General features: G+C 35.4%; 1 protein-coding gene across 6 annotated transcripts in view; it reads left to right on the forward strand.

The window, feature by feature from the left end:
* Positions 1–13852, forward strand: part of PDS5B (PDS5 cohesin associated factor B) — a 100298-nt gene that overhangs the window by 61622 nt on the left and 24824 nt on the right. For all 6 annotated transcript variants that reach the window (XM_017818609.1, XM_017818611.1, XM_017818610.1 and 3 more), the window contains 8 exons: positions 1487–1626; positions 1701–1816; positions 2755–2860; positions 4472–4632; positions 5274–5397; positions 6177–6335; positions 7119–7187; positions 10867–11003. In XM_017818609.1, the coding sequence (XP_017674098.1) occupies positions 1487–1626; positions 1701–1816; positions 2755–2860; positions 4472–4632; positions 5274–5397; positions 6177–6335; positions 7119–7187; positions 10867–11003 (1012 nt within the window). The remainder of the gene's footprint in view (positions 1–1486; positions 1627–1700; positions 1817–2754; positions 2861–4471; positions 4633–5273; positions 5398–6176; positions 6336–7118; positions 7188–10866; positions 11004–13852) is intronic.

The following is a 13852-nucleotide window of genomic DNA, read 5'->3' on the forward strand; positions in this document are numbered from 1 at the left end:
TATTGCTTTCTTGCTTCAAAAATCATTTGCTGTAATCTTATAAAAAGAAGTTTTGCAGCAGATAAAAGTTAAAACAAATGATAAATGTGATGTAAGCAATATGCTTTAAAGAATGAAGGCAACTCTAAGCAGAATTGCTTTCTTACTGTAAGAAGTCGTCAGTCATGAAGCTTATCACATAACATTTTGGCTGCATCTGTTGTGGACAAAATCTAGATGATCTAGGATGTTAATGTCTATTTTAGCATTTATTTTAGAATATATGTAATGTTAACTAAACTACTAAACTATGTACTAACTTACTTGTCTTTTGAGGTGTTGGTTACATTCTAAATGTCATTGAGTGAATGCAAAAGACTTTGGATGTCAGTAGCAGGGTAGGCACTTTGGAAAATGAAGAACTACTGTGTAAACTGAACTATCAACAAAGTAAAAACCCACTGACCCCAAAGCAACACTTACTGTTCCCCCCAGCACACTATGCCAGTAGCGTTAAAACCAGTAAAAAACTTGCTTTGCAATCCTGAAATTTTTGTTTATAAATCCACCTTTTCTTAAAAAATGCCAACTGTTCCGACAAAAAAGATACTATGTAAGACTGTGTTTTTTAAAAAAAAGGTGGAGGAAAAACTGAACCTTGCTGCTTTGTTGGCTGTGTTCCAGATCTTTTTTGATCAGCTTTTATTTTTTCTGATACTTTTAGTTCTGGATTGCATTAAAAAAATACAGCAAAACAAATTCACAGTAGAGCTTGTTTTGAACTATCCTGTAGTCCTATCCCACATTCTGTGCCAGCTTTGCTTAACACTGAGTGTAGGAAAAACATGAAGCACACTGAATAGTGTGCTGATCATTTGCCAATAAATTTTCTTCCTATAATATAAAATCTAAATATAAAATAAGTATGTAGTTTAAGACATGCATTTTAAAAGGTCTTTTTTGAATGTTTTAAGCTGTTGTAAGGCTTATGTTTAGTAAATAGGTAATTTAGCAAAAATACCCTTTTGATGTTTTTCATACTTGTCACATCAGGTGATCTATATACAGAATATATTTTGCTGTGGTGTGTAGGCTTTGCATTCTGAGGTCAATCTTTAACTGTTAACATTATTAACAAGAACAAGGAGACTTGCTGAAAAATGAGTGTGAAGGGCAAGGAAAGCAAATACTGAGGGGAAATTTATAGAAATTAGTGTCCTCATAGATATGTCTGCACATTTTGAGGTATATTGTGATTTGTGATTTTTTTGTGGTTTTTCTTTTTGCTTGTTTGGTGTGGTGGGTTTTTGTTGGTTTGTTTTAGTTTGTTGCAATTTTTTCTTGTTTTCTTGTGTGGTTTGTTTGGTTTTGGTGATTTCCTTCCCCTTCCTTTCTTGGCTAATTTAAGCATACATAGAAGATTTCTTGGTATGACATTCCAAACTTGCATAATTTACAGTACTGATACTTATGAAAATAAATTGTGATTTATTTTGCTTATTTAAAGGAAACCTTCCTGATCCAGGGAAAGCTCAAGATTTCATGAAAAAATTCACACAAGTTCTAGAAGATGATGAAAAAATAAGAAGTCAGTTAGAAATGCTTGTTAGCCCTACATGTTCTTGCAAACAGGCTGAAGGATGTGTGGTAAGAACTGCTTTTAAAAAGTGAATAATTTTGGAACAGAATTGATTAGAAATTTAATGGAAATTTTTTTTCAGAGAGAAATAACGAAGAAGTTGGGCAATCCAAAACAACCAACAAATCCTTTCCTGGAAATGATAAAGTTTCTTCTCGAGAGAATTGCTCCTGTACATATTGATACTGAATCCATCAGGTATTTTTGTGTCTGTTATTGGCTGTAGATTACAGGGTCTGAAATCGGGGTTTCTTGCTTTTTCTTTAAGCGCAAGCAGTAATGGATTGGTTGGGTGTGGTTTAAGGCTTGGTGACCTGCAGTATTTTCTTCTGTTTCATGTTGATAGGGGATTTCGTGTCCTCGTTCAGAATATAGCCACAGAAACAAATGAATTATCATTCAACATAGCTGGGACAACCCATCAGTTAAAAAGGATGTGTTGGTGATGGATAAAATGTGGTTTGTGACCAGCTGACTTGTTTTGAAAGAAATTTCTGTCCAGGCTATTCAGCTGAAGCATTCCACCCAGAATATTAGCTCATAGTGACATAAACAGTAATTTAACTGAGGAAGTAGATTATGGTGATGAGGCATCGAAACTTTAAGGAAGAGTAAGACAGTGAAGTTATGGGAGGGGGGAAAATGTAATTGCTGAAATTATTTAACAGCAGTATTTGAGATAAGCTTTACTGTCAAGAGGAAATATGCAGGAATAGGTCTTTTAAATTTGTCATCAGCTCTTAGCACAACTATTTAATGGTTATTTTTTTTCCTCTTGGTTAGAGACTAGACATGGTAAACAGTTGTTTTCCATCAATTATTAAGAATCTGTAGCAGGTAATAACCTCACCATAATTCTAACTTGAATTTGTTGCTTGTAATTCTCCAACTCTTATTTTGGTGATCCTTCCAGGGTAATTTGTATATAGTTCTTAATTCACAGTAGATAAATGTTTTTAATTAAATGCTCATAAGTTTTGATTTAGATAGGAGATGAGGGCAACCAGAATATGTATGTAGTTGACATATTTGTTTAAATAAGTTCTTTTAATAAGATTATATCTTAAACTTATTAAAATAGTGATACATGGTGGAATTCCAGTAACTACAAGGTCATATTTTGTTTTCCTCTTCAGTGCCCTTATCAAGCAAGTAAACAAGTCCATAGATGGAACGGCTGATGATGAAGATGAGGGTGTACCTACTGATCAGGCAATCAGAGCAGGTCTTGAATTACTAAAGGCAAGTATCGTCTTGGTGGTCAGTGAGCATGGGAAACTTTCTAAAAGAACTTCGTTAAAATAAATTTTTAATTACCAGTCATACTCTCTAGCAATAAACATGTAGTGCCTACATGCAAGAATACTGGTTTGGCTTTTGTTCTCTGTGCTTATCTTATGTGACACATAAGTAATATTATTTTGTAAATAATTTAGAAGCTTTTCTGGAAGTCAGAAGTAGTCATGTGGGAGACAGCAGCAGCTGAGTTTTCATTATTAGAATGTGAATTCAGTTATTTGTGAAGATAGTTATACTACTTCTTGTACTAGTATACCTGTATATCAGTATAATACTGTGGTTCCTCAGAGTTCCTCGTAAATTGACTCAATTAACATAGCAAACCCCATCAAGTAGTCCAGCTGTGGGTTGACTTCAGAGGCCTGAAAATCTAAAGGACTACCATACTGAAGTTTTCAGAGTATTTTAGATCAACTAAGGACTGAGTAGATTAATCTGAGAGTGTGTGGCTCTTTAGCCAGATGCGCACATTTAGATAAAAGTGCAAAAAGTCAGTAACACAACAATGGATCTGAGTAAGAATGAACCATGTTGTGAAGGACTATATATTTGAATGAAGGCTTTCAAGTCAGTACTTACATACTCATATAAACTGGCATGACATACTTAAAACTGCACTGAAGAAAGTTGTCTATACATCATGACAGTAATCTAGAAAGGACAAATATGGGAGTCTGGCAAAGAGAATGGCATGCAATGAAGTGGGGAGGAAAGTAACTGGGGTAAAATAGAAAACTCTGTGAAGAAGTTCCTAGATTTTGAGGATCGTTTCTCTGCCATGAGTCAGAATATTATGTGGAAAGAGGCTAATAATCAACAGCCACTTTGAGAAGGCAAGATTTCAGGGAGAAACAAATGAGGATTTTTTTATTTTATTTCATTTTTTTTAACATGGGAGGACTGTCATACTTGAAAACAATCAAGTCCAAGAATCTGAAGGAGAGGTACAGGATCTGCTAAGCTGCTTTGGAAAGCTTGAGGGACTAGAGACCCTACTGGGTATGTCTGTGTTGCTATTTTAGAGGTAGGAATTACACTTCAGAGCGCAATCAGTTTTTCCACTTAGCAAACAGGCATGAAGTCTTGGAGCACACAAGCTGGATTCCTTTCGGAGGAACAAAATATGAGATGAGCTTCAGAAGCACATGTTGTGTTGCAGTGGCTGCAGTGGATTTAGTCAGTCTGGAAATACTCTGAAGTAAAACTTCTGAAACATGGATATTGCTTCCTCAGCATCAATTGTGTTTCTTTAAAGACCTGCTTCTGCTGTAACCCAATACTTACTAATGTAGATGTAGCCACTGAGAAGTCCATGTTCACAATAATAGAAGAAATTGAGACTGGAGAAATAAATTAATGAGATCATGTATAAAGACAGAGAAGTTTAGGTGGTACCAAAAAAAAAGAAGTCAGAAGAAGAGAATTGTGCATCATGGGACAAAACCAGGCAGATCATTGTAAATGTTCCAGTATGGCAGTGGAAGATGATGCTTGATGAAATGTCCTAATGTAAGCGGACCTTTAATTAACATGACTTTCATCATATTTTGGCAGGTACTGTCGTTTACGCACCCTATCTCATTTCATTCAGCTGAAACTTTTGAATCTCTCCTTGCTTGCTTGAAAATGGATGATGAAAAAGTGGCGGAAGCTGCATTACAAATTTTCAAAAATACAGGAAGTAAAATTGAAGAAGACTTTCCTCACATACGATCGTAAGTTGTATATCTTCCTCTGAGTAGTGTTCTTTACTGTATAGGATTTTGGAAGTTCTCTTCCTTTTACTTGTAGCATTATCCTGCATTCCTGTGGAAGAAAGTATTTCTTCAGGTAAAGCAGGAAAGAGATTTTGAATGACTGTAAAATCTAGTGCTTTTTGAAGAATGGAAGTGAAATGAATATATCCAAAGTAGTGACGGCTGATATGTCAGTGATGCTGCTATAATTTATATTGTTGTCCTTCAGAATTAGTTGTTTTTTCCTGAATTGTATATGTGTGTATATATATATATATATATATATATGGCAGTGTAAAAACATTCTTTACAATTTAATAGTAATGTGTAGGCAAGAATATTTCCAAAAGAACATTTAGTAACTTGTGCAGATATAAATGCTTGTTTTACCACATGATATTTTATCAGCTTTTTACTTGCAAGCTATGTGTATAAACTTTTTTCTTCTTTTTTTTTTTAAGAAAAGAAATTACCCAAACCAAAAGAATTAGCACTTTTGCAGGGGTGTTGTGCTCTTTATATGTATATCTGTACTTTTTTTTTGCTAGTTTGATATTTTGGAAGATTTGTGAAAAGATATTTATCTCTTTGTTTGTTTATTTTGCTACACTTCTGTGTAGTGCTTTGCTTCCCGTGTTGCATCATAAAGCTAAAAAGGGACCCCCTCGTCAAGCCAAGTATGCTATTCACTGCATCCATGCAATATTTTCCAGCAAGGAAACACAGTTTGCACAGATATTTGAGGTAAAATTAAAATAACTAAGTTACTTTTTATTGATCTTTTATATTACATGTGTAATTACATTTATTACATGTGACAAGTTGTAGTAAATTTAGAAAAAATGTTTTTCCTCTTTCCTTTTGTTCTCATGGTTTTAGCCTGGAAAATGGTAGCAGAGGATGTTTTTCTATCTAATGATCCCTCATGTTTAGGATTATGTATTTTAACAGTTGATAGAATAAAACCAAGTGTTGGACTATGTGCTAGAACCATGAACTGTTTGTGGGAAGAGGAACTGTACACTACTCACTCTTGTTGAGAATGGCCAAAAGTATTTAAATGGTTGCAGAAATTATGGAGAACTGAATTATGGTAGAGACTAATTAAATAAATTTTATAGTATAACTGCAAATGTTCTTTTTAATTAGTGCCCATTAGGCTTTTATCTTGAAGGCTGAATCGTGGTCCATTACTGGAATTGCTATTTTGAGATATAGTTCTCTGACAAAAAAATAGGCTTTTTAATCCATTGTGTCCTAATGGTCCTGCTTGAGCTGCCACTTTTTGAACTATCCAGATGTGATAAATATTTTGTCTGTCGTCTTGATGTTTCTTTTGATTTGTAGGAGACTTTGTGTGTTGGTGAATGTATCTTTAAATCTAAATAGTCAATAGCTCTTTCAGAATTGTACTTCTGAAATAGAAATAGACATGAACAACTTGGTATAAAGCTGTTATTCCCGTCTCCTCAATAAGACACAGATTGTATCAGTAATACCTGAATTTTTTGCCTTTGTTCTAGCCACTGCATAAAAGTCTGGATCCAAGCAATTTTGAGCATCTCATTACACCTTTGGTTACTATTGGCCATATAGCCATGCTAGCACCTGATCAGTTTGCTGCCCCTTTGAAATCTTTGGTTGCTACTTTTATTGTTAAAGATTTGCTAATGAATGATAGGGTAAGTATTTTAAAAACCCTGTATTAAGATTCTGGTTCTCCTGTAGTATGATACTCAGCAAGTACTTGGGAAAATTTTTGGCGTGCTGGTTCTACTTTTTGTATATGGTTGTCTTTTGATTTCCATGTGTACTGTTTGACTACACTGAAAATCCACAGTACGGGAAAGGGCAGTACTACTGGTTTGGTAGACTTTATGAAAGTGACAAGCTGTATAGTACAGCATTTGATCGCTCCTGACTTGTCTTTTGTTAAAAATGGGAAAATTGTTATAACTTCTCTCAGTTTCGTATTTTGAGTGAGCAAGTTCTGATTTTTTTAGTAAGTATAATACATTTGAAAGGAAAATACACTGTTTAAATGGAAGACTGTGAATTTCAATATTTGAGTACTTTTGTTTTGATAGTAACTATAAAGTCAAAAACCGAACTTGTGCATTGTTAGCACTTGTTTAGGGAAAGATTTACTCTCTCAAACTATGTGCTTGAAGTTCCAATCTACTGGATATGGAAAGTGGAAGTTACTTTCAAAACAATAGCTATCACAATCTAAAGCAATAGTTTTCAGGTAACAACAACGACAAAAAACCCTTTATTAATCTTAAATTTGCTGATACTTGAATAATGAAGTAAGAACAATATCTCACTTCTGAAATGGTTATTTCTATAAGATACAGACCAGGTTGTGCTGCTGTATTGTGTTCAGAAGCAAACAGAAAAGAGGAGGTTACAGCAAGTTTCATTGAAGAGTAACAGTAGTTTAACAAGTGTAACATTTGGTTTAGCTTCCAGGAAAAAAGACAACAAAACTTTGGGTCCCAGATGAAGAAGTGTCTCCTGAAACGCTTGTTAAAGTAAGTAACACTTACTATATTTTCCTATGAGTGTGTGTATAGTACTTAATAAATTCAGTTAATTATCTGGATTCCTAAAGTTGTCAACTGCTTTCATTGTTTCCTTGTTATCTTTCTAAAAGTAGAAAAGAAACAAATATTTTTAAATTAAGGATCTTAATACACATTTTTGATTGCCAGAAGAAAAAAATTTGCTTTTGAGAACATCTTTTCTGATTATTGTTTTAGATATAAATTTTCCTATACACTTAATTAAATTTTTTGTATGGCTCTTTATAGGCTTAGTTTTGTTGTGCAACACTTAAATGTGATGATATCTGGCATACTTAAAGTAAAATTATTTTTTTCTCTCCTGTTCAACATGGGAGTTAAATACTCTAGAAACTTAGTTAAAAGTCTTCCTTTTTTCTTTTGACTTTTTATGATATACCAAGAAACTTTCCATGCTGTTTTGGAATAAAGAAAAAATGGAGTTTGAATTTGTCAGTCTTCCTCAAATGAATAAATGTGTGACGTTGTTTTTATCTGTGTGCAATTTGTATCAGAGGAAAACCTAGATTTAAGGAAAAAAAGCCTTAAAAATGGTGGGGGGGTTGTTTTGATTTTTTACTTAAAAATGTCGTCTCAAGCTTGTTGGAATAAACTTATTACATTTTCTGTACTTTGTAATAGGTACTGTCACTCAGTTTTTCACTGAATTAGAAATAGACTTATGATGTGGAAAGTATATTCTGTATCTGTATTTGATTTTTGAACGCCCTTCAGAACTGGGATGGATTTTTGCTTTCACGTTTTTAGAATAAGAAACATGTTTTTGTAGCATGCTGTATTTTATAGCAGTCATTTAGTTTCTAATGTCTTATGAATAAAGTTGCTCTGATGGTTTTAAAAAGTTCTTTGCCTTCTCTCTTGAAATTGTTAAAGTCTTCATAGCCTACGTCCTTGTCTGCTGGTTTAGTAAGTACTTTGGTTTCCAGCTTGTTACAGAACTCATTACTGGAAAGGCTTGATTTTGTTTGGAGTTGATTCATTACCTTTTTAGTTCTCTGACTACAGCAAGGATATTTTTCATATTTGTACAATTCCATAGTTGCACAGTACACTCCAAAGACTGTTAAAAGAATGTATGTTTGTTTTAATTTCATGAACTGCTAGTGTAAAATAGACATGATTTCACTTCAGTGATTCTACATGTAACTTGAAGTAGTAAATATTGTTTTTCTTAACATTTTTTAATGATTTGTGAAGCTGTAATAACTGTCTAGAATGTCCTTTTATGTTGACAAAAGTTTTCATACATTTGGCTATTTGGAAGGGAATTAGCCTATAGCAATTCTTAGGGTAATTTGAAGTTGAAGCCAAGACTGAAAACTGTTAAGAAGCATTTATTTGTAGGTGAAAACAGGTTATTGTGAAAATTGATTTGCAAATTTAATTAGCATTTATTACTACTGAGAAGCCTACATTTAATGAATGCTGCAGGCCATGCCATTAGTTTATAAATGATTTCTCTCTGACAGTGCATTTTTCTTCCCTCTGGTTTTAAAAACCTCTTTTTCCTTTTGTAACGTAATTATATATCTAATGGGGATTTTAAAACTAGGGAGTTGCCGAATGAAAGTAGGAATGACTGCTGAAGACAAAATGTTAGTATCATTCAGCCTAACAGATTTAGACTGATACAAGCTAACCTTAGTGATTTGGATGCTAAAGCTTAAATGAAATGATGTCTGCAGAGAAATGTTTCAGTACAGTATTAACTATGGCTTGGATTAATGATTGTGGCATAAACCATTAACTATGGCTTGAATTCCTATGCCTGGCACTTGAGTTCTAAAGCAGTAATCTCTCTTAACAGTGACCTGTACTGAGTAGTGTGCACCACACAGTGGATTGAGATTTATGTATTAGCAGTGATATTTCTTGTTTTCTTCTATGTCACTGGAATATAAGGTTTCTCATCCTATTTCACTAACTACACTTTAAGTGGGGCTTTGTTTCATTTTTCGCTACTGCACAAACATGCAGCATTTGTGGCTCTGAAAACTCAAGTTCCCTGGCTAAATATGTCATTTATTTGGAGACTAAATAGAGCTAGCATGTTTCTGTCCTCCCAACAAATGGGAAGCGCTGATGGTTACAGGTACTGATTATGACATGAAGAAACTGAATTTGTAAGCTGTGAAAAGATCTGCTACTATTATTGTTATATTATAATTATTGTATTGATTTTATTGCTATTAAAATCTTCTGGTGGATACTTATAACTGTTCTAGTGGAAGACCCTCTGAAAGCTAAGACAAGACAACGACATTTCTGTTGTTCACACCCCATTTGCATTTCGAGATCAGGAGTAACAGGCATCCTACCTCTTGCTGGTGTTCTCCAGTTAGGTGGAGTAAATGTAAAAAGTAAACAGCCGTTTAGATGATAATCCTAGAGCTGAGATCTGAATAGATTGATTGTATGATGAATTTAATTTGGTGATACTGTGAATGTTTATACAAAAGTTACTAGAATTACTTTTCCCACTAAAGAGAAAAGTTGAAGATACCATGTACAAAAAGCGTCATGTTTTTTCTAAAACTTTTGGGTTTTGTGTTTTGATCTTCCAAGTCTGGTGTTTTAGTTTGTTTGGGTTTGGTTTTTTCTTTTTTTCCCCCCAAGGATGTCTATGTGATTTAGATGAGCATTTTCATTTTGTCATAAGAGGATACTGTTCTTTATTGTCTCTGCTGTCATATTAGGAGGAAAATGAAAGGACAAAGGGATTCAAATACTAAGTAAACTTAATCTCTAAATTCATGTTTTATTTTTTACTAAATTAATGTTAAATTATTCGGTGTTTTAGTGAAATTATTCAGTGTGTCAGTTGCTGGATTCTGCATACTGGCAGAAGCTTGCCTCAAAACACTTGATGTTTCCATTGGCAAAAGACAAGTTATCCTAAGTAACAGGCTTTGAGGCTTTTCTTTAAATAGCTGTGAAGAAATATTCTTTTCCAGGATGAGTTATCTTAGGACAGGTTGATACTCTTAACAGTCGAAATGTCTGTGAAGTGTTTTTTAATTTACTTGTCTTAAATTTAAACTCAAATATTATGTAGATAAATAGAGAATGTATTGGGATTGTTTAAGCATGGGAATTTAATGCCAAGGTCGTGGGTTTGATCCCCATATCGGCCATGTGTTTTAAGAGTTGGACTCAATGAATCTTGTGGGTCCTTTCCACCTCAGACGATTCTGTGATTTGTAGGAATATAGAAAGATGAAAATGTGTTCTGCCTTTTGATCCAGTAACATTTTATCAGTTAGTATAAACTGTTTTGCCTATTCCACAGCATTTAATGAATGTAAGCTCAATTAAGATAATATTTTCAAAGGACAAAATGTGTGATTGCTTAGTTGAAAAAACAGTTCAAACTTTAATTAAATGCATAATTTTTATTTGTTGTAGTATGTGCTTGAGACTTTCAGTGAAAAATTACTGTCTAGTGAGAGTATTTCTAGTTATCTTTCAGGTATTTAAATGAGTTTTTGCAACCCTGACAGGCTTGTGTTTGTAGCACCAAAAAAGTGCTTGGGAAAATACTATGTGTTTAAATTAAGATAAAGATTATTTAAAAAATGTGGCTTATGGTGTGATTGGACTTTTTGATATCAATTTTTTTTTTTTCCAGATTCAGGCCATCAAGATGATGGTTCGGTGGTTGCTAGGAATGAAGAACAACCACAGCAAGTCAGGAACTTCTACTCTGAGGTTGCTAACAACAATATTACACAGTGATGGAGATTTAACAGAGCAGGGGAAAATTAGGTGTGTAACAGATGGTAATGTTTTCATATCTGTGATGCTGGTGTGGGGAGAATTTTGGTCAAAGTAGTACTTAAACTATTCTGTTAGACTGTTTAAAACTTATACATCTTATTTCATAAGAACCAATGGTAAGCTTGGCTAGGTTCTTACATAAGGTTGCTGAGTCTCAGTTTTTGTAAAACTGTACATACAGCTATATTTTAATTTTTGTCTTCTTTGTTTTATTTATTTCTTCAAAAGACCATTATGCATATTGCAAAAATAAACTATGCAGCTTTCTCCTTCCCACTGAAAATTGGTTTTTAATTTTTTATGCAGCTTGCTATTCCTGATGTACCAATGGCTTTGTATGCCAAGGGCCAGTAGGTGGGATTTCTAATAAAAATAATTGCATATTGTAGTAAACCAGTTGGAAATAGCTAGTATATAAGATGCTCCTGCCTGACAGCAGGCTAATCCGTTGAGGCCTCTACAAGTGAAAGGAAGAGGGAAATGTGTGAAGAGGATTAAGTCTCAATAAATAATTTACCTTTTAGGTGATTGTCAGACAACTTGTTTCTCTATGTATCTTCTTAATACTGTGTGGTAGGAGAAGTGACAAGTTGTCAACTACTGTTGCTTGTAAAACATCGAAAATTTATGTCTACACAAGCCATTAAGGGCATGGATGGATTGTACTGGTGTGAGTAAAAAGGTTTTAATTTTTGGGTAGAGTTTAATATTATACAGTTATTATGCAGATAGAACCCATGCTGTGTGTGCAACATTGCAAACCTGAGAATTTGTCTAGCATTTTATCTTTGTAGCAACTGTGTAATCTGTCTTGTAGGTCCTCTAAGTAATTGTTTCATAGTTTTAAATTCTGTAATATCTCCATTCATGGCAGTTGCTAGGGCACTGAGTGGCAGTAATTTGGCTTTTCAGCAGGGCTACTTGGAGCATATGGTTGGCTTATCCAGTAATTTGTGAATAGATCAATTCGATAGGTCCTGGATGCTTTCATACTTGGAGTGATGATTCCTTACTGTGCATGTTTTAGAAATTTAGTTTTCCTACTCTTTTTGTACACAAGCAGTAGTAGAAACTTGATATAATGATGTGGTCAGTTCTCCATTGTTAAATCAAGTTAATGGAGGGCTAGGGATCCTTTTAGGATAGGGAGATAGCTGCAGTGACATGTGATGTTGCTCTGGAAGTAACCCTTCAACCCCTGAGCTTGGAGCTCTGCCTGGGGATGGATGATGAGCCAGTTGAGAGCTTATGGATTAGGACTGTAGAGCTGACTGGTATGGGTGACATCATAATGGGTGTGTGCTGGAGGGCCCCTTCCCAGGAAGAGGAAGGGGATGAAGCCTTCTTTAAACAACTAGAAATTACTTCATGTATGCAGTCTTTGTCCCTCATGGGGAACTTGAAACATTCCAATATCCGCTGGAGGAGCAACACAGCTGTACATAAACAACCCAGGACACCACTGATGACAGCTTTTTGACACAACTGGTAGAGGACCCAATGGAGAGGATCTCTCTGCTGCACCTCACAATTTGCCACAAGAAGCAGGTTGTTGGGGGTGTGAAGATTGAAGTCAGCCTTGGCTATAATGACCATATTATATGGAGTTCAAAATCTTGATAGCAAGAAGGAGGGCAAAAGGCAAGATCAGAGTGCTGGACTTCAGGAGAAAAAATCTTGGGTCTCTACAAGAATCTGCTTGTAGAGTCCCATTGGATGAGGTCCTAGAAGGAAGAAGGGCCCAAGAAAGCTAGTTAACTAATATTCAAAAACAATCCTTCATTGCTCAAGAGTATTCAAAGCAGAAGGTCAGGCAAATATTTCAGCAGAGCTGCCTGGATGAGAAGGGAGCTCTTGGCAAAATTTGAACACAAGAGGATTGAGAGTAGTCCTGTGGAGTAGTACTTGGGGACACTGGTGGACATGAGCCAACAATGTGTGCTCACATACCAGAAAGCCAGTTGTATCCTGGGCTGCATCAAAAGCAATGTGGCCAGCAGGCCGAGAGATACGATTCTGCCCCTTTACCCCACTCTGGTGAGACCCTATCTGAGGTGCTGCATCCAGCTCTGGGGTCCTCAGCACAGGAGGGACGTGGATTTGTTGGAGTAGGTTCAGAGGAGGGTCACAAAAATGGTCAGAAGGTGGAGTGGTTCTACAAGGAAAGGTGGAGAGAATTGGAATTGTTCAACCTGGAGAAGTGTCTGTGAAGACCTTATTGTGACCTTTCAGTACTTAAAGGAAGGCCTATAGATGAAAGGAAATTTTTTATGATGAAGGTGCTGAAACACTGGAACAGGTTGCCCAGGAAGGTAGTAGATGCCCCATCCCTGGAAACATTCAAGGTCAGGTTGGACAGGGCTCCAAGTAACCTGCTTATTGCAGGGAGTTGGACTAGATGAGCTTTTACAGTCCTTTCGAACCCAAACTATTCTATGGTTGTATGAGTTACAGAGAAAGTGGAAGTAGATATGGGTAACCTGGAAGAAATACAGATACACCATCTGAGACATAGGAAAGCCAAATCCCAGCTGGGATTGAATAGTGACAAAGGCAAACAGAAGAGCTTCTCTAAGTGACACAAGGAAGACTAGGGAAAACGTGCACCCACTGCTGCATAAGGCAAGAGCCCTGGTGACAGGACATGTATTCATTATTTTCCAGTATTACTTTTGGGAAAGCTCCAAACTGGTAGAAGGACAGGTCTCCATTGTCTATGTGTGAGCTATACTGCCTAACTAACAAGTACTCTCAAAACGTGAAGCAGAGAGATGATGTTTCAGGTCTATTAGGTCTGCATGGAACTTGCTGACACTTCCTGACCTTTATTCTTCAAC

This window comes from Lepidothrix coronata, unplaced genomic scaffold (assembly GCF_001604755.1).
Source record: "Lepidothrix coronata isolate B3197 unplaced genomic scaffold, Lepidothrix_coronata-1.0 Scaffold69, whole genome shotgun sequence".
In the NCBI taxonomy this organism is placed as follows: domain Eukaryota; kingdom Metazoa; phylum Chordata; class Aves; order Passeriformes; family Pipridae; genus Lepidothrix; species Lepidothrix coronata.